This window comes from Pempheris klunzingeri, chromosome 2 (assembly GCF_042242105.1).
Source record: "Pempheris klunzingeri isolate RE-2024b chromosome 2, fPemKlu1.hap1, whole genome shotgun sequence".
In the NCBI taxonomy this organism is placed as follows: Eukaryota; Metazoa; Chordata; class Actinopteri; order Acropomatiformes; family Pempheridae; genus Pempheris; species Pempheris klunzingeri.
The window spans coordinates 19,568,016-19,588,357 of NC_092013.1; the positions used below are offsets into that span (position 1 = coordinate 19,568,016).

The 20,342-nt window shown below is 40.7% G+C and overlaps 2 protein-coding genes across 4 annotated transcripts; one reads left to right on the plus strand and one right to left on the minus strand.

The window, feature by feature from the left end:
* The first annotated feature begins 3,014 nt into the window (after positions 1-3,014).
* On the plus strand, positions 3,015-12,166 carry nudt3b (nudix (nucleoside diphosphate linked moiety X)-type motif 3b). Of its 3 annotated transcripts, none has more exons than XM_070843102.1 (5): positions 3,015-3,283; positions 4,759-4,869; positions 7,582-7,626; positions 7,728-7,812; positions 8,119-12,166. In XM_070843102.1, the coding sequence occupies exons 1-5, from the start codon at positions 3,185-3,187 to the stop codon at positions 8,313-8,315; spliced, it is 537 nt and encodes a 178-aa protein (XP_070699203.1). In that variant the 5' UTR covers positions 3,015-3,184; the 3' UTR covers positions 8,316-12,166. The 3 variants fall into 3 exon arrangements, with proteins under 3 accessions (XP_070699203.1, XP_070699211.1, XP_070699219.1); XM_070843110.1 differs by lacking the exon at positions 3,015-3,283 and adding an exon at positions 4,502-4,577; XM_070843118.1 differs by lacking the exon at positions 3,015-3,283 and adding an exon at positions 4,509-4,554.
* A 1,454-nt stretch (positions 12,167-13,620) lies between these two features.
* On the minus strand, positions 13,621-17,529 carry rps10 (ribosomal protein S10). The gene is made up of 6 exons (XM_070843194.1): positions 17,473-17,529; positions 16,860-17,009; positions 15,880-16,054; positions 14,489-14,566; positions 14,035-14,090; positions 13,621-13,703 (listed from the first exon to the last, which is right to left on the minus strand). The coding sequence occupies exons 2-6, from the start codon at positions 17,007-17,009 to the stop codon at positions 13,662-13,664; spliced, it is 501 nt and encodes a 166-aa protein (XP_070699295.1). The 5' UTR covers positions 17,473-17,529; the 3' UTR covers positions 13,621-13,661.
* Positions 17,530-20,342: the final 2,813 nt, after the last annotated feature.

Below are 20,342 nucleotides of genomic sequence, written 5' to 3' on the forward strand. Positions count from 1 at the left end.
GAACGTAGTGCTGTCAAGAACAATATCTGCGCAAAAATGTTAAATACTTTCGAGACTTTGTCAGAAATCTGACATTTACAGTGTGTTTGTAATATTATTTTGACCACTTGTATTTCCATGTTTATGCCTGTAGAGGATGTCATTGCCAAATTCTACATATCATACACATGTATTTATGTATGATATCCATACATATAATCAAAATATTAACGGTAATAGGATTATGGTAGTATAGTAATAACGGTGAAAGTAATATTAAAATAAAATAAAAGATATCCATCCTATTATAAAGATACACATATGTCTATATATAGGGCAGTATAACATAATGTGTCTATATTTGAAAAGATCATTTCTCAGTTTGACACTAAGCTGATTTTCGATGGGAAAAGCAGATATTTGCTTTAATAAAGATCCATCTGAGATCTTGTGAGAAGAAAAGTAAGATCCACTTCAAATGTCAGCGTCTGTTGAGAGAAATTGGAGTGGGAACGTAAGTAAAGAAATTGTATTGATCCCTGGTGGGAAATTGGATTGTTGCAGCACTAAAAGCGATGGGACTTCCACAGAAAAAAGACAAACAGGAGTATGAAAACAATAAAATGGCACGACATAAAATGAAGCGACCGAAGGCGTCGAATTAAAGAATGAAAATAAACAATCACTGTGCTGGCAGTGTGTTTTACATATTGGAAAGCGTGGAGATGACTAAAATAAGTGTAATGTCGCTAAAATATGCATAACTGGTTTGCGGCTTGTCGTCCAATTCAACTCAACTTTTTCCTTCTGAATCTCTGATGATACCTCATACAGAAAACATTGACACTGAAGACCTCTGATCGACGTCTGTCCATTCACTCAGTCGTTACTGAAGTCTGTGAGCCAAAGAGCAGCTCAGAGTGTATTGACAGACTTGTGACTGAGCTCCTCTGAGTCCTCCGAGCTCTCGAGAACGAGTTCTCGGCAAAACTTCACTTTTATTCTTGGTCCCACGAGCCAGAAACGTGCTTTTAATGAAAGTCGATTGTTTTTGTCAGAGGATATTTGTTTTTCTACTTTTCCAAAGTATTAAGTAACTATTTCTAATATATTCTTTCTAGATATGTATGTGTGTAAGTGGATGACAGGGACACACAGAGAGACAACATTGCCGGGCAGAAGCTCCAGACTTCCCCTTGGTCCCTTTGCAATTAGTTTTACAACTAAAGCTACATGTTATTAGTCGGTGTGTATTGTTTGTACTTTGTGCTTTAATTGAAATGAGATGGTACAGTTAAAGTCCACCACTATTGAGGCAGGTACTAATTATTTTGGGTCTCAGATGAAGTAAACTAAATTGTGCCCCAACGACTGCTTATCTCTCTATGATTATGCAAATACAATATAAGTTACTTTTGTCATCATCTAAATGCCCCTAATCATATATTGTGTTGAACATTTCTCTTCCAACAGTCCCATGAATATGTATTTGTGTTGCAGAGACCCACAGAGGCTAGAACTTAACTTAAAAATGTACTTTAAAATAATGTCAACATGTTTGACAAAAATCTTATCTGTTGTTGATTTTTTTTTTTTGGGTGTCAGCAGAGGCCACATTTGTTGATCAGTCAAATCTAAAGCTCAGCTAATCTGCACTTGCCCTATGGCAATATATGTCAATATAAATACGTATATATTATCCAATAGCCTTAGTCACTTGTTTAAATAGTCAGTTGGCATGGAAAAGTCACAATTATACCGTCTCCTTTTTTTTTTTAATGTGGGGAATGGGCGTCTTTACATATTGTTTACATATATCTGCCATCAGATACATTTTTCTGGAATCAAAACATGCTAAAGCAGTGATGAAAATGCTGATAATGCAAGATGGTTGAAGGTCTATACCTCTTTATAGAAAACAAACAAAAAGACTCAGAAATGTCCTCTGAAAGCAAAGTGAAAAAAGACTGAAGAGGTGAAGCAGAGGAGGACCAGATCAGGACGATCAGGTCACACTGGGTCTCATGTTCTGGGCACACGAACACTCGTCTTGGCGCATGTGCTGTTTGCTCCCCTGCATCTCACTGAATCCACACCATAAACATTTATTCAGTGCATCACCTGCTTTGTAAGATAAAGAATATCAACATCTGTACTGACATTGGTGATTTTGATTCTGGTATCATTTGGTATCAATCTATTAGCCAAATCAGTTATTGTAATCAGTTATGTGGTTGACATAAAAATTATAAATTTTGATAACCGAATTACTGTTTAAACAATTTGTTTAAAAGCTGCAACTAACAACCGCGTTCCATACCAACCAATCTGCTGCCTATTTTCTCAACAAATTAATGACTTTAACTAAATTACTGACAAATGCCCAACTTTCCAGTGCTCAAGGTGCCACATTCAAAGGGCTTGTTTTATCTGACCAGCGGTTCAGACCCACAGATATTCAGTTTGATATCATACAGGACAAAGAAGAGCATCAAATTCTCACAGTTCACAAGCTGAAACTAGTATTTGGGCTTTTTTGGGGGGAAACTGACTGAAATGATTAATTGAGTATCAATTAGAAGCTGATTGAGCTTCAGTGATTTGCCTAATCACAGCTTTAAGCTGTTATATGGTAGGGGGGAGCTTGTATTTATAATTGGCTTACCATTTAGATCACCTTATTGGCTCAGTTTTAGGACCATGCCTGGCGCTGTCCATTACCTGCAGTGCTGAAACTGATGAATCAAACAAGCATTACAACCATTTTGTAATTTTGACCACATACTATATGGATAATGTTACGTTTTAGTTTCCTTTAAAGTAAGGTGGCACAAACTTAATGATATCAGCCTCAAACAAGTGGCCATGGAGCCCAAAGTGCCAGTTTCCCTTTACCGGCTCACTCCAGTCGGAGCGTGGTGGTGCGTTTTCCCCGCACCCGCTGCCCCAATTCTCCATAGAGGAGTGCGTAGTTTTCTTACGCTGCCCGAGCCGTTAAAGGTTAAATTACGTCGTGGGCGTAGCGGCTCCTTGTAATGGCGACCGTGCCGTAGATGTGCCTAGGTTTGTGAAAATGAAGCGAAGAAGAAATTATTTCTTTTAAGTCAAACGCCGAGGTTCCCCAGAGGAGGACTTTGCGTCTACAACCATCATCTTAACAAGTGGTAAACTTAGCTGTACTTTTGAACTTTTTGTGCCCTTTGAAATGATGAAGCTCAAGTCAAACCAAACCCGGACGTACGACGGGGATGGGTACAAGAAGCGGGCCGCCTGTCTGTGTTTCAGGAGCGAAAGCGAGGAGGAGGTGAGTCCGGGGATGTTGCTGTCTGCCAGGCCAAGCTAGCATTAGCAGCACTAGCTGCTTTCAGTGTCTGGAAATCGGTACATTTATCAACACGGCCAGTTGGAAACGATGACTCACTGGTTTCCTAGACCCCCATAGTGTATTGTTGAGGCTGTGCATTAAATGTTAGTTTTGAGCTCGTACTTACCCAAGTATTATGTAAGCCTCTTTAGCTGTGCATATAGCAGCCTGGGTTTTTCTACCTAGCGTTGCTTAGAGGCGGTCTGTTAGCTACGTGCTAATGCTAACGTTAGCGTGCTAACTAGCCGTGTTGCAGCTGTGGGCAGCCGGCTCTCGGCCAGCGACCACAGCCCACGGCACAGGCTGTTGTGAGCGGTGATTTTATCTTAATAAGATGTGGCTGGGCGGAAGTCATTGTTTAGCTTCCTAAAGTGACATATTTAGCTGCTCACGCTACAGATGATTTTGCGAGCTGAGTAACTGTTACTGCCAACTGTGTTAGCGTAAATGCAACTGGTACTGCTAGCCAAACATTGGACTGATGTGTAGCTGTGTTAGCTGTTAGCTCCGCTAGCTTCAGCGAGAAGACAACACTGGCAGTGATACCCGGTTAGCGTTTACTACTGGGTGTTTTGCGTTGTTAACTTCATGACTTAACATTCATAATACTAAAATTTGGATCATCCACTCGGCCTGATGTCAAACTCGGACCTGTTTCGTTGTGTACAAATTTCACCACGTAGTTGACGTAACTGTTAATATGCCACCCGCCACCTTCGTGCGCTCTCCCACGAAAACCTCTCAAAGTAGCCTGCAAAGGGTTATTTGAGATCAGGGGCGATTTGGGAAGCTGATGTCCAGTCAACAACACACACACAAAGATGTCTTTGTAGTGGAAACATTTTACCAGGGGAGCAGACGAATTGAGACCAAACTAATTCCTCATTCTGGTTAAAGTAGAGGCCAGATTGTGAACAACATGGGCTGTTGATTACAGGAAACACATCTGTATGACCTGCACGTAGCTAGAAACTTCTACCACTGACTGTAGTCTACAAGATTAGCGCTCAGCCAAGCCTCAGCTTTTCTCACAGATTGTTGATACCATTAACTCCCCATGCTTGTGGGGGAAAAAGCCAACTCAGTGACTCACACCCTAGGTATTAAAAACTTTTGAATGATTTGCGTGCAACCATTCAGTGCATTAACAGCATTCACACGACATCCAGCTGCCAACTGTGCTCCAGGTCACCACAGTAAAGATTTCAAAGGTATTCTGTGTCAGAGTTGGCAGGTAACTGTTGTCACTTGTTGAAGTTTTGCTCATCTTGTGTTTAGTACTAACTGAGATCGATGAACATGTTGCTCAAGCAGCAACGCTTGTGTAATGTGAACATACACCAGCGATCACTACTAACAAATAAATCCGAGTAAGACCGTAATGCCTGACCAGTCTTGTATGGGATGCTTTGCAGGTGCTGTTGGTGAGCAGTAGTCGGCATCCTGACAAGTGGATAGTTCCTGGAGGGGGAATGGAGCCTGAGGAGGAGCCCAATGTTGCTGCAGCTCGAGAAGTGTGTGAAGAGGTTAGTGCTGTTAAAGTTTTTCATAACGATCGTAACAACTTTTAGCCTGTATTGTTAAACTTTACTTGACGCTTGTATCTGAAACATGGATGCGAAACGTGCCTTTGTAGACTTAGTTCATAGCCAGGAATATTGTTCTGAGAATGGATTTCCATTTGCAGCGTGGCTCATGAGATGTATTGTATTTCATATCTATTAAATCATGGCTGCATTTAACACTGGGCCTAATACCTTGCTCTCAAAACCCATTTCGTCAGTGCAGTCATCCTGTTTGCATGGACAGAGAGAGAGAGCCTAGCAACATGTAAGCTGTATCATAGCATCATGTTACAAAGCAGTGTTTAGGTGTCAAAGGAGGTCAAACTGAGATTGACTACCCAGCGGTTGCACTGCAGAACTATCCAATCCCACAAATGCGGCAAACGAAGGGAAACAATCGGCTTTCATTCTTTGTATGTTTTAGACAGTTCTATTTTTACAGCGGCAGCCTTTTTACAAAGGCATTTTGAAGGACAAACTGTGTCTTCTTTTTTTTGTTGCTATATGTGTTGGGGAGGATAGACAGCAATTAGTAAACACTTGTGACGCTCATTGGAAATCAATATCCTACTTATACCACCCACACCCATCCCCTAAATTAGGCATCCTTCTTGTGTACATGCTGTTCATTGCTTGGGCATTTTGATCAGAATGGCGACAGGGCCCCGAAGACACTGAATCTCACCCGGCTGTCAGCCCTCGGCGGGTCACTGACTATATAAAGCCTATTCTCTGTGCGTGATCCATCACACTGATGGATGCTGATATCATCCCTTATCCTGGCTCCCACTGTTTGGTAGCTTTGACGGCTGCAGGACTCTGGGGCTTGCCAACACATTTGCTCATGGTCAAAAGCAATGTGGCATCACGGCTGACATTTGGTAAAAGTGCTGAAAGGCCACATTCAGAAACTTTTGTGGTGACTTTGAGTAGCACTCAATGCATCATCACGTACTGTGGCTTCCTAAGCCTCTTATTGGGCGGTGGTGTAACAGGACATATCCTAATCCTGGCGAGCTTATTCTGATGACCATATGAGCAGGGGGAGATTGCTTATGCTTATTGGTTTGAAGTCTTGCCAGGAATGACAGTGAAGACACAGCACTGAGGAGCAAGGCAAAGGTTACAGAGGGATCCTTTGTCTATCTGTTTACAACTTCATCTCATGCTCTGTAGTTACACGCCCTGACCCTGCACCAAGACGACATTGGACGGTATTCCAAAAGTTCATCATCCTCTTCCAAGATGATGCCCAGCAGTCTTCAGTTAGATGAATTCTTGAGCTGGGGGACATTTTCTATCTCACAAAAACATACAGATTGACTTTTGGCCTATTGCTTAATCCCTGGCACATCTTTGGGGTTTCTAGTGGTGGGCCTGTTGATCTCGCTGAAGGCTTGAAGAGCCCAACACTTCAGCAGAGTTCACGGAACGGCGCATGCAATCAGCATTTATTTATAGTTTGAAACTGGAACCTGAAGAAGAAGCCGCAAAGATGTCAGCAAGTGGCCTGGCTCTGTCTCTAAACCTGACCTACTCTTCACCTCTGGGTGTTAAGATCTACCTTGGAGAGTAGTTTTGTTATTAGAATGTGTTTCAAGGTACCAAGCAGCGAGAAATGTTCAAGTTGCCATCTCTCCAGGAAAGGTTGGGACATTTACATAGCTTCGATGTTGCAGACCACGGGCAGGGAAACGGCAACCAGCAGAATTGGTTATTCTGTTTCTGACCTTTTTCACATGATCTTTGCTAAAGCTTAAAACCTCTTGTAGAGAAGTCGTCGGTATGTGATGACAGTAAGTAACAGCTGAACAGAGGTGCATACATATATTTTGTAGCTGTGGTATTTCGAATTGTGGTAATTGAGTAAAGCTTGATGTAATTTCTTAAGCAAAAAAGGAAGTTTTGCTGGGTCCAGCTTCTCAAATGAGGCAATTTGCTGATATTCTCTGTGTTTTTGTGTAATTGTTTTTCCACTGTTAGTTGGACAAAACAAGGCGTGAGCCTTGGCTTCATGGATCCTTTCCCTCTCTGTTTTTGAACATTTTGTGGACCAAAGGAAACCAATGAATCAAGCCCCTCTAATATAATTTATACTTTAATTGTGCTTATAGCTGAAGTTTGAATTGGTCATGAAAATTCAGAAACTGACTCCCAACTACCTCTGTGTAACTATAAATGTCCTTTTCCAGAGCTTAGATTGTCAAACAAACTCTATCATGGCAGTGGATGGTAATTTACCCACAGCACTGCAGTGTGAAGTTAATAAGAGAATCAGTACACGCAGGACACGAAGTCGGCTTTTGGGTTTTTGTCTGTTTTACTTGTGCTTTATTTGGAGGATTCAGCAACAACCCAGGAATTAGAGGGAGTGAATTTGCAAGGGATAAAAGCAATCTTATGATGTAATGTAATCCACTGCAACAGAAGCACAGGCCACAGTTCAAAATTGTCATACAAATGTAATCAGGACCTGTCTAACACGGTCTCAGTAAAACACAAGGTTAAAAATGTTACCGGCAGGCTATTAGATTGCATTACATAGTACAAATGTTTTGTTTTCTGCCTCATCATATTAAAAGCCCTTAGTCATCTATTTCATCTGTATGCTGCTGTATGTATTTGCTCACCTGCTTAATCAGTTTCCTGTTTTTTGGGGGTTTTTTTGTACAGGCCGGTGTGAAGGGGACTTTAGGTCGCTTAGTTGGAGTATTTGAGGTAATGTTTGTTTTTTGCCTTCAAATGTCAACATACTGAGCAGCATGTTGTGAATGAGAAAAGAAAACAGGATTTTGGTTTTTGATTTTCTCCCCCAACAGAACCAGGAGAGGAAACACAGAACCTACGTCTATGTTCTTATTGTAACAGAGGTGCTGGAGGACTGGGAGGACTCCGTCAACATTGGTAAAAAAACTTCATTTGTTTACTCGTCAAAACAGGGATCATATGGACAAAGTTCTCAGGCAGTCACATGCTGTCTGTAGCTGTGTTTTTCTTTCCCAGGCCTGAGTGATATTTCACTGTATGCTTGTTGGGGGAGATTATAACACCAGCTTTGTTCCTGCCCTTGTGGTTTTCACTTTAACACTGTTTACAGCCCTGATAATTAGTAAGACCCTATTTCTCATGATGCTTTGTTTTCTTGCTCTTCTTATGTTGGCTCTCACATGTTTTAACTTGCTCGACAATGGTGTCTTGTTCTGTCAACAGGGAGAAAAAGGGAATGGTTTAAAATAGACGATGCCATACAAGTGTTGCAGTGTCACAAGCCTGTGCAGGCCACCTACTTCGAGGCTCTCCAGGAGAGTTGCCTGACGAGTAACGGAACACCTTTGGTGGCCACGATAGGTGGGGACCTCTCCCCTACCTACAGCATCAATCAGAGCTCCGTCTCGGGTATCAGATAACTAAAACCATAACTCTGACGCCCCCCCAGGAGCTTTCGCCACCACTTGCGCTCTTACTCGTGTCATGTCATTTCTCTTCTCTTCTCTCTTCTTTCTTTTTTTTTTTTGTCTCAATAACATGGTTTGCCTTGCCAACTCCTTTGTGCCAGAACTGTGGCACAGACTTGATGACAAGTGTTGGGTGAATAGTCTGAAACACTTTGTAAATGTAAATGTAATTTTTGACCCCTCTCTATTTTTGTTTTCTTTCTACTGACAACTGCATGAAATGTCCCCTGGCTCCCTTCATTCTCCTTCCTTAACGCGCCCTTAGCGTGATGTTTATTGAATGCAAGAACTACTTTTTACTGTTGTAATGTAAAAGTGTATACATAGTGCTTAAGCTGAAGGCTTTTGGTGGTCTTTTTAACGTTTCCTTCATTTTTTTCCTTTTTATTTTTCTGTGAATGAATGTGCCCATTAGTGTACTCCCTCCCCTGTTATAAGGATAGGAAGTGTTGTCTGTATCTGAATGAACAGAATTGTGGGAAGTGACTTGTTTTGCATGAGCACTGTTTTGTTGTGTCTCACTCGCCCGAGCGACCTGATGCTTGACTGCGCTACAGACTTGTGGTTAAGATCTTTGGATTGTCTTGATTTTTTTTCGGTCCTCATCGTGGTCGTTGATGTCTCTATGAAAAGAAGGATACAGCCCCTCACTAGTGTTTCAGTTTCAAGTGTCAAGTGTGTTTCTCTTCTTTGGGAAGCTAGCCAAGCACTACAAGCTCCACTCTCAAACAGAGCATATATACTGCAACGAGAGTGAAAGAATGTCAACGTACAATGTAAAACCACCTTTCTCCTCAGTGTCTTTACCTCCTTTTAATCCCTTTTTTTTTTGTTTTTTAAATGCTTTCATATGACTGACTGCAAAGTCTTCCTCTACATACTGAGAGGGTAGAAGTAGATTTCAAAATCATGGACTTGTAATTTCAAAATTCAACACATATCACTTAAGTTATTGAAACCCATCTCCATGTTTTACTCCTCACATTCAGTTTGGTTAAAAGCAATTGTTTACATTGTGTTGGTAACATAGCACAGGTGACTTTAGTGGGCACTTTTCATTATGGTCATGATTCTTCATTTTTTTTTTTTCTTCTTCTTTTTTTTTAAGCCCTTACTTTAGTATTTAATCTGCATCCCCAAAAACACTCAAAACACCTGCTTGACATTGAAAGTAATGGAATCTATAATGCTGTCTTTGGCAAGATGCAGAACAAACAAACAAGCCTTGTACAGTTTGAGACCTCGTTTTTAACATGTAAAATGCTTTTGGATACTAGTTATTGTTTTTTTTTTTTTGTTCTTTTCTCTCTAACGTCTGGCAAAAGTCTCTCTAGCCGAGCTGCGTCACTTGGCCTCGATGTGGCGTGAGGCAGCTGGCTCAATACTGTGAAACTGGAGGCGCTGTAGATAGCATGTTAGAGGTTTTTATTGTAAATTGTTTATTTCTGTATAGATCAAAGGTGGGAGTACAAATGGCAAAACACCTCTTCTGTGAGTCATACATGTCATTTCAACTTAGGCTGGAAGAACTGATTGAACTCATGGCGATGGGTTCGGAGCTGTCGGGGGAATTTTAGCATGCAGTACACCTGAGGCTGAAGAACAAGGAATGAGCCTATCTATAGTCGAATACTGTCAAAATCCCTTTTTTTTTTTTTCCTATTAGACCAAAATATTTGTAACAGTAAGGGATAGCTTTTTTTCTTATCTTTGGCCAAGCTATAAAATGAAGTATAATTGCAGTCTGAGTTTCCAAACCACTACTTTGTTTAGAAGTGAAGCAGACCTGAAGCCCAAGCCAGCAGCTGTCCCACTATCAGTGCATTTTCCCAGAGAGGGTGTCTCTTCATCTCTCGTAAAAAATTTAAATATGATACTGTGGTTTTCTCTCCATGTTTAAGGCTTTAATAACAGATGTTAATCGCACCATTCACATATTACCACTTTTTTGAGGGCATATGGCAAACTTTGTTGGCAAATAGTTGCCTCCTAACACATCCAGCATCTATGGAGCAGCAGCATCATTAATGTGAAGTTGCGTTTGTGTGCGTCTCTTAAATGTAACTCCAGTGCTCGCTCTTCTTTTACCCCTGTTTTGGTCTCCACTGATTCCTGAGGGGAAAATCTGGCTCTTTGGCTACTAAATGCGCCACGATGCTCACCGCCTGGTCGCCAACTTTGTCCGCCGCCAGCGGCTAAGACTTGTGGGAGCTGTGGTTTCTGAATGTTAATAAAATAAATAAAACTTGTGCAACTTGGTTAAAATGATGAGGTGCTTAGAGTTCACTATTCAGCACAATAGATGTGTTTGGCTTTCTGAGTATGGACAGAAAACACCAGTATCGTGATTGTCTTGATATCCAGAAACCGATTGGGGCGGAGACGGAGGCCCTCATGGGGAATTACACTGAGAACTGAAAGCTAGTGGATCAAAAAGCTAACGTGGAAAGAGGGGCTGTGTACAGTGACAGCAGTGGTTGTCAAGTAATGGTGGTTGTCTTAATTCATGGTCTATTACATGTATGGGGGGGGGGGGTGTCACAACTCTTCCAGCAAATCAAGCTGTAGACAGACTGCTAACATTGGCCTCTTTACAATCCCTGAATAAACATGTTTTTCTCTGAATGACAGTACATACGAGAGGAGTCTAAAGGCTCCTATAACAGTTTGAGACTTTAAACAGATTTTATTGCTGAGCATCACAAAGGTGTGGTGGCCAAAGTCCTGTTTTATGATGCCCTACCTGGCACTTGTGAGATTTCATGTTGATAAGACCTTCAAGTCTTCGTCGAAATGAACAATTGGATGTTAAGGGGATGAACCTGTATGTGGCAAGAAGAAAAAAAAAATCTAAAAACCTATCCCTTAATAGGTAACGAGCTGATCTCATGAGCTCGCGGTGGTTTGATACAGGTGACCGGTACTGTCAAAATGAATGTGAGGAGGATTTCCACAAGTAATAGCCAGTGACTCAATTATTAATGACCACTTGTTCTTTATCCATGGTTTTTTCTGTTTGTTCTCTAATCTGTTGTGTTATTGACAGGCTAATGTCATGTATATAGCTAACACAGCACCCTTACAGCCAGAGGACGCACTTTGGCTTTGGTCAATAAGGATTAGTGTCCATTTCTTTTAACAACTCCCTTCTGACTCAAAATTCAGGCAGTTCCCGTCTCAAGTAAAGTGATTCAGGAGGGGATTTATGAAGTAAATGTCTCCACATAAGCATGTTGGAGTTATCGTGTTAACCCCTTCTCTCCCTGGAGATCTCTGCTATCATAATTGACCTGTTTGTATATGACATTAAAGCTTCTAAAAAATTTTTTTTTGGGGGGGGGGGGGCTTGAATGATTAATAACAATTAATAACAATTACAGCTTCAGATAAAGTCACTTCCTGTAAATTACCAAAGGTGATGATTTAAATATGTATTGCCCCATCTTGTGGCCAAAGCGGAAACATTTAAAAGCACACCACTTTGCAGCTGAGGGTTGTTTCTATTAGCTTGGTGGTCAGACGGCCATTTTCATAATCGAATGACTAATAATATAAACTGTTAAAAGATTACCCCAAATACTTTCAATTGAATAACAAACTAAAACTTAACATGCGTGCACTTCTAGCCGTTGACCTCAGCCTTGAAGTTACATACTAGTAATTGTGTTCTCCGAGGTAAATGTGTCACTGGAAATTTCTTTTTCCTCTCTTGTCATTTGGGACTGTGGAATAAAACCAGTGCGAGAAGACTGAAGATTGTAATATAAATGTGCCAACAAATAAACACCAGTATTTCACATTCAGGCCAGTGTGGTTGTCTTCATGTCGTGTTCAAGATTTTGGGGTTTGTGTTTGCAGTACTTTCATACAGTAATTCTACACTAGAATAGTTTTATAAACTCATTTCTGTGAACTTGTGCTACCCATTAACATGAATCAATCTATTCTATGTTTGCACGATTATCCAACAAATCAAAACACTAAACTCTTTTATACCTACAGGAAATGGTTTGTGCCTTCAGAAAGCCACTGCAAATAACCACATAATTGCAAAGTCAAGAACATCCTTAAAAAAGTGAAGTATTCTTTTGTAAAGAAATGCCAAGATCTTTGTGGAAGAGTCTCACTGCCAAACAGAAGGTTTAGAAATGTTGAGCCACGAGTACAGCCCTCACCTTTGTCCTTAATCAAGTCAACAAGTGTTAGTGATGAAAAAGTCCAAACAAGATAAACCACAGACTTTTCAGTGTGCAGATGATGAACGCAGCTCTTCCACAATGAACTTGCACAAAGGAAACTGAGGAGCTGCTCCCAGCTGGAAAGAATCTATGGTCATTGTGGACGGCGGTGAAATGGCTCCAGAAACATGCTGGAGAACAATTTGTTTGGGAAGAAACTCAGTGAAGTCTAAATTGGCAAAATTCTGAAGTTGTGGTTCCGCATCATTATAAAATAGTCAAGTATGTTTATTTCTTTTACACCATCAGGACTAGGATGTAGTGTGTAGTATAGCTTAGGGACACTGCATCCCGTCTTCTGAGGGACATTAGTGTAAATCACCAACGCACAAAACCAAGAAATTAGTACACACAGGCTGCTTCATTTAGAGGTTTTGAGTGCAAACACAGTTCAGCCTTAAAATCTGTTCAGAATTGGCATTGAGCTTAATGTGTGGCTTCACATTAAAAGCAGTCATAAAGTCATGAATATTTAGTGTGTAATGAAACAAACACTTTGGCCTCAAGCAAAAGCTGTTCAAGCAAAGCAGACTGCACGTTCTGATTATGTGACCTGTGGACACTAGCTGTCGTTCTACCCACTACGATAAGTGAGGGGTTACGTACAGTGAGCAGGTCTTTACTGCTAAGTGTTATGATGCTGCTTGGTGCTACAGAGATCAATGCTTGGATATAAAATATTGATCGAATGATTTTATTGCTTCCACAGTCTGTTACAGAAATAATTAGAAGGCTCAATGCCATGTAAATGTTCTTTAATCTTCAATAAGTAAAGTTTAAAGCTATAGTGGTAATTACTTGTATATTAAATCTATATAGTAAAATAGTGGGGAAAGTGTTATTTGTCCCGTCCTAACAGCCAACAGGACAGTGAGGGAGACGTCTCCACAGTCCTGAGGGCTCGTCTTACCAGGTACAAGTGAAGACACCGGTGAGGGTGAACCAAAGGGTGTGTGGGGTCTTCTCTCAACATTAAAGTATGTTATCAAAAAAAAAAAACCAATGCTGATACAGACTAGTTGTATTTTGATTTTCTTTATTGTACAGAAAGATTTGAAGTTTACTGAGGCTGCTGTCCTCTGCCACGTCCAAAGCCACCTCTCTGCAACAGGGAAAAGCCTTCGTCAATCCATCAAGTTCAACAGGAGAATTGTATAACTGCACCATTGCAAACTAAATTTAGCCTGCTGACATTCCTTATTGAACCCATTGCAAAAACCGCAGCCATGAGCTAACAGCAGTCTGAAGGAGGCCTAACCGCTGCGCGTCCCTGTTCAATAACTGCTGTAGAAAACATTCCTCGTTTTCCATTTGACAATGATTCAAGACCAGAAATGTGCTCGTTTTGAATCCAAACTAAAATACCCTCGAAGCGAAATGTAAGAAAAATAATTTACACGGTTTTATAGTACAATTATGGCAGCAGTACTTACGAACTGGAACTCTGTGGCAGCTCCAGCACCGGCCTCTGCTTTCTTGTCCGCACCAGCTGAAGGAGGAATCATGAATCAACGTGTCAGCCAATAACGCTCTTATGCCTCAAAACACATTAACCACCCAGAAGTACCCGGCTACATTAAAAGGGAAGATATCTGAGGGAAGTAACTTCTGGTCCCTCATTTCGAGACTGAAAAAAGAAAAGGTCAATACTTTACTGTGTTAAAACCTCATTTACATCATTCAATTTCCTTCAAAATATCCAGATTTATTATGTGACCCATTTTGTTGACCGAGTCACATCATTCAATTTTCCCAATTTTATTCAAGAATAAACTTTTACTTAAAGAAGAACACCATCTTAGACAACCCACCAAGCCAAAGTAACTCTCTCTGGTCTTCCTCACTTGGAGACATTACACCGAGTGGTGTTATTAGGAGTGTACTTACGGGGTGCAGCAGATCGCCTGTATGCATCTCTGTCAGCCTCACCGCGGTTAAGGCGGGCGGGCCTCTCTCCTTCCATTCCTGCAGAAACAAACAAGGAAAATGCAACTCAGGACAACCGTGGTTATGGTTTATTTGGCTGCACAAAAGGTCAGGGGGAAATCCATGTACAAGAGAATAGAATTGGTCCGATTACAGAATAGAAACAATAATCATCACCTGATGAGTTCTGAACTTTACGCCAAAAACAAAAATTGTTAGGAACAAGCTACAAAACGAATGTTAATTTGTGCACAAGGGTTGGGTCTAATCTGCCTCATATCTTTACAAAAGAAGAAGCTGAATTCTTGTAGGCTTTGAGGCCGAGAGCAGGATGACAGGAGAGGATCAGGGGTTTCACATTATCATTAACCGGTCCCTCAGTGTGCAGAGCTACTCTGTTCAGTGATTCTATAGACAATGAACTAAATTAACCCCCACAATAAGGTGTACATTTGATATTAAATTGTGTTTGTAGTATATGCATGCATGACAATAGGTCTGGAAGTAGTCTACATGTTGAAATTGTACAATTAATGTTGTTTAGTCTAGGGACAATGAAAGCCATCTGAATATTAGTGTTATCAGAAAAATTAACCTGTCAGTCTAAAAATATATTTCCTCCTCACATTTTTGAATTTTAAAAAATAAATATTATCAGTTATCGTATCTGCCACAACAATAACTTATCTGCCCTGGAAGTCCATATCAAAGTGCAACATTTTCTAGGTATCCACTGTGGATTCCTGCTTCATGGTCGATATAAAATAGAGATTTTCATCCCAAAACAGGATGATTAACACACGTGTCGCATGCTGTATTAAATCAGTGCTATGTAACGGGACCAGAGGGATATGACAGCTTAAGTCACTTCCATTATTGTACAGTTGAAATCAACTGACAAGTTTAAATGTGATTTATTTTATATGCATTTATAAGGGATGATTTTCTGGCTCTTCGTGTTCCATTTCCACTTCAATAGCAGAAACGTATTGAAAGCTGAATGGCTGCTGTATTTACATTTTCTACAGCCTTTTGTCTCCATGAGGTTAATCTCATAGGAATGCTTCCACTCAGCAGGTTTACATCAACGGCCAATGACTTGTGCTTTTGTTCGTCAGACTCCAAAATTTAGAACAAGTCTATATTGATTTGATGTACTCTGAAAACTAGAAACAAGTATTCTTGTGCCATTGGCTGATTCTAGCTTTATAAAGCACCATCAGTAGATAGTATCACTGCCAGTATTACACAGGTTGTGGCACCATCATTTGTGAAATTCAGCACAATCGAGTTATAAAAAAAAAAAAAAATAATAAAGCAAAGCCACACTGCATGTACGTGAGTGGGCTCACCCTTGGGCCTGGGCCTTGCGGTCTCAGGACGGGTCTGGCGGCGCAGGGTGGCGGGCACGATCTCAGGTGGGAGGTGGAGGAAGTCTCTCAGGTACTGGATACCTTCATTGGTGAGGTACCAGTAGAAGTGACGCCAGGCAAATTGCTCCTTGACGTACCCACAGGACTTCAAGGACTGGAGGAAAAGCACACACACACACATCATGCAGTGTTCACACGTGCTGTCACCATGGAGCATTTACAACCTCTCTACTGTGAGCATATACCATGTAGCGCTAAATCTACAAAGCTTTAGACAAGAGAAGTCCCACTGAAGTACCCTCATTAAGAACAATGATCATTCTTATTCTCTTCTCTCAAACGAGACATTAGATTGTACTTAGCACTTTTTACTTTTCAAATAAAATCTTGCTAACCTGAATCCAGCATCATGCGCTTGTACTGTTCCAAAATAACCCCCCTCCCAGCCATGTACACACCACCAGTGATGCCTACATGCCTCCTAGTCCAAGTTTGAGCCACTCATCATGTATTGGTCTACAAACAGGTCAAAGATGTAACCGGTAACTATGACTACTAAGAGTGGAGAAGAACGTCCCCTCAACTGGACGTTAGACTAAATATTCTTCACAGGACAACCACAGTCTAAAATACACCAATATTTACACAAAGCAAGCACAGATGTTGCTAAGTCTTTTGGATTTTTCCATCTCACAAGTCGTTTTCTGTCGAGTAGTGACGTCTGTGCTAAGTTAAGTATCCTGAACTTTGCCTACTGTTTCTGTACTTGTGAATCTCAGTAAATGGCTGCACTCACTACCCTTCAAAGACTGTCACTGCACATCCACACAGCATCCTAAACTACCCTGATGATCTACCAGCTACAGGAGACAGACAGTGGTCCACAGAGCTCGGCTCAGACTACGTCCAGGTGAAGATACAGACTGTCAGTGTCCAGCCATCATTATTTAACTCCTCACCTGCATCGCTTTCATCACATGAAGGTTGGGCACATTCTTGTCAGCAAGCTCGGGATGCTTGGCCAGGTGGACATCTTTCTTGGCCACCATGACTCCCTCCTTGAAGAGGAGCTCATAGATAGCAATGCGATTCTTCTTGGGCATCAGCATCTGCGTTCAGACATGTTTGTGCATCAGTGACCACAAGTTACATTACAGCGGTGGCGCTTCTGCTGTAGTAGCATGCTAGCTGATTAGCCTGATAGCTAACCATGTCACACCTGACATAAAAAGATACAGTAGAAAGCCTTCATGCTGATGCTTCATTAGGTAAATATGCCAGGCTTCTTCACAATAGATATTCACAACACCTGCCACACTTTTACACACATTAAAGTTGACTAAGGCGACGGCCGCGCTAACAGGGAAAAATGGCTGTCGTTCATGAACATCAGAGCCGGGGTCTCTTCCCCACTTTAAAGCCCATTATCCACCATTATTAAGCATTTAAGGCTAAAATACATCCCCGTGTTCTACTGTGACATTAACAACAATCGAAAGTCAAACATTATTGTTTTGTCGGACATGAGATGTTGAAGATATATTTAGATTACTACGCCGGGTATGTCTTTACCTTTCCACTTGTGAGGGGACCGGAGCCGGAAGGAACGACGGTCGTTGATCAGGAAGGTTTATCCCCTCGGCGCGGCCCGACGGGGCGGTGCCGCCCCCTGCTGCTGCGGAGGGGGACTACACACATGGTCTGTAGGTGGTGGAGGGAGGATGCAGATCCTTTTTTTGACTTAAGTAAAACTAATGATAGCACACTGTGAAAATACTCTGCTGCCAGTAAAAGTCCAGCTCTGAAAATGTTACTGAAGTAAAAGTATAATAAGAACTACTCAGAGGCCTAAAAGTAAAAATACTCTATGCATCAATGTGACTGTTATATGATATATTATTAAATCAGTCATACATTAATGTAAAAGCATTTTCATCTATTTTGTGTAGAACTGCAGCTAGTGATTGTTTTTATTATGGATTAATCTACTGATTATCTTCTCCATGAATTGATTAATTCTTTTGTAAAAGTCTTGTCCAACCAAAAGTATAAACATCACAATTGTTAAACAAAAAATTATTACATTTATTTAATCGGAAAGTGAAAAAAATCCTCAAATATATGAAGCTGGAACCATGTGTGTGTGTGTGTGTGATGTAGAAGTGGCCTATAAGTAGCAGAGAGTAGGAAAGAAAATACTCAAGCAGCCCTCCTCAAATTTGTATTCAAATAAGTACAGCACTTGATTACATTTTTTAAAATGTTTAGAAGTAACTAAACATTTTAGCATCTATTTAGCTGTATACAGTTTTACACTAATGTCATCATTGGTCATATCAACACGTGTCATATCCATTTTTGTCAGCAGATTAAAATAAATAACAACAAACTGGCAAAATTATCAAAATAAAAGCATATAAGGGTCAACCTAGTTTTACATGATCGTCAGTATCAAAACATTGGATGTAATGTGGAGCAGCAGGAATGCAATCAGGTACATTCATTCAAATATCGTATAAGTATATAAGTTTGAGGTATTTGTACTTTACTTGACTATTTCCATTTCATGCTACTTTATACATCTATTAGTATTTAGTTTTTTTTTACAGCTTTAGTTACTAGCTGCTTACTTAACATATAAATCCATTTATAAACTACAATTCATATTTCATATTCAATTATTAAAGTATTATTATTTTTGGTGAATAACAAAACAAAATTCTGGGGCTACAACTAGCAAGTAGTCTACAAAATAAAGAATGCTCATTACACTTTCATTTTGTGAATAACTTGATGGAAAATAAATTCATATTCCTCCTGTGGTTTATGACCAAAGCAGTTCACTTGTACATTTCTCACAGTGACCGTTCACTGCATCTTAATGACCCTCTGGTGAAGCAGAGCTGTGTTTGTTTAAGCCTTTTATGATAGTTTGATGAGTGTAATAAGATGAGATGATTTCCTCTTAACAGTCAGTGCAGCAGGCCCAGGGTTTCCGTCCAGCCTGTAAAAACACTCAGTGAGATTTAGAACTGCAGCTAACCATTACTGTTGTTATCGAGTAACCTGTTGATTATTTTATTTGGTTGATCTAATAACTTATGTTTAGTGAACAAAATGTGAGAAGATGATTAAAAGTGCTGATCTCCAAATTACTTACAAACATAGAAAAGCAACAAATTAACATTAATAAGACAAAGTTTTATCTTAAGATTAATGATCAATTAATCAGCTATCCACTCAGTCATCAGACTGTTTTAGCACTACAGTTAAACATTGGCTTTCCTTACATTTGGTGCAAACACTTTAACATCATACACTGTGAGTTCATTTTTATTCCTAGTTGCGTTCCTTTTTTCTCCTACTTATAATGAGTCTTATCTGTTTTGTTTGTTGATTTCATTCTTATCATATATGTTTTTTACTGTTGTGTAAGTTCATTTTATTAATTAAATATTTGTACTTTTAATAGTTTATTTTTTTCCCCAGCATGCATTTCCGGTAACGTCTTTTATTTTGAAAGCGGATCCCGGAAGTGTTGCTGTTGGCAATGGCTGCCTTGACTCCGAGCCGCGGACCATCCCCCATCTGGAGGCTCCTCTCAGCGACACATCCACCGGCGCTACAACGGAGGCAGCCCCCGCTGAAGGAGACAATGATTACACATTAACAACACCACAGGAAGCTGGAAGAAGATTTCGTCCCGGTATGTTATTGCTGCGAATTTAAACCCGTTTCTCAGTTATCCACAGCTAGCTTAGGTTTGTTGTAGCTTAAAGTAGCTTAATTTGTACTTAATATCAGTGCACCGTTACATCTACTGTCGGTCACAGCTGGCGATTTTACAACCATCTACGGTAATACGGAAATAAAACCCATAGCTGTAGAAGTTCATCGTTATGAGAATTAAAGTCCGCTCATCGCCTCTCTGTTTGCACCATGAAACCTGCAGCTGTGCGCCGAAGTGCGGGAGATCCAAGTTGAGCCATGACGCTCAATTCAAAATGAATGGGCACGTCCATACAAAACAGTTTGACACTAGAAGACACGTTGTCTGACATTTTGGATGAGTTTCTGTGCAGCACCACCACCACCATCAGCAGCAGCAGCAGCAGCAGCAGCAGCAGCCTGTGCTGGCTGCAGCAGAGGGCAGGGAGGGATGTCGAAAGTAAAAAATAAATAAATAAATAAATAAATAAGCTTGTCTCTGGGGGAGATGATGCGCTTCCTCCACACCAGTACATTTCTTTGATTTATCATGAGAGAGCAGCTGGTGGTAGATCAGGCTGTGGTGAGGTGCTAACCCCCATGTGATCACAGACCCTCTGCTCTGAGGGAGCTCTGTCCACGGTTCTGAACTCAGCACACACACACACACACACACACACACACACACACACACACACACACACACACACACTGTACAACAGGCAGATGTAATG

Bases quoted from the DNA above. Each gene is read 5' to 3' on its own strand.
- nudt3b (XM_070843102.1), top strand. From the start codon at position 3,185: ATGATGAAGCTCAAGTCAAACCAAACCCGGACGTACGACGGGGATGGG. The intron at 4,870-7,581 runs GTTAGTGCTGTT...TTTTTTGTACAG, and splicing joins CTCGAGAAGTGTGTGAAGAG to GCCGGTGTGAAGGGGACTTT. The intron at 7,627-7,727 runs GTAATGTTTGTT...CTCCCCCAACAG, and splicing joins GCTTAGTTGGAGTATTTGAG to AACCAGGAGAGGAAACACAG.
- rps10 (XM_070843194.1), bottom strand. From the start codon at position 17,009: ATGCTGATGCCCAAGAAGAATCGCATTGCTATCTATGAGCTCCTCTTC. The intron at 16,055-16,859 runs GTGAGGAGTTAA...CTTTTCCTCCAG, and splicing joins ATGTGATGAAAGCGATGCAG to TCCTTGAAGTCCTGTGGGTA. The intron at 14,567-15,879 runs GTGAGCCCACTC...TTGTTTCTGCAG, and splicing joins CGCAAGGCCCAGGCCCAAGG to GAATGGAAGGAGAGAGGCCC.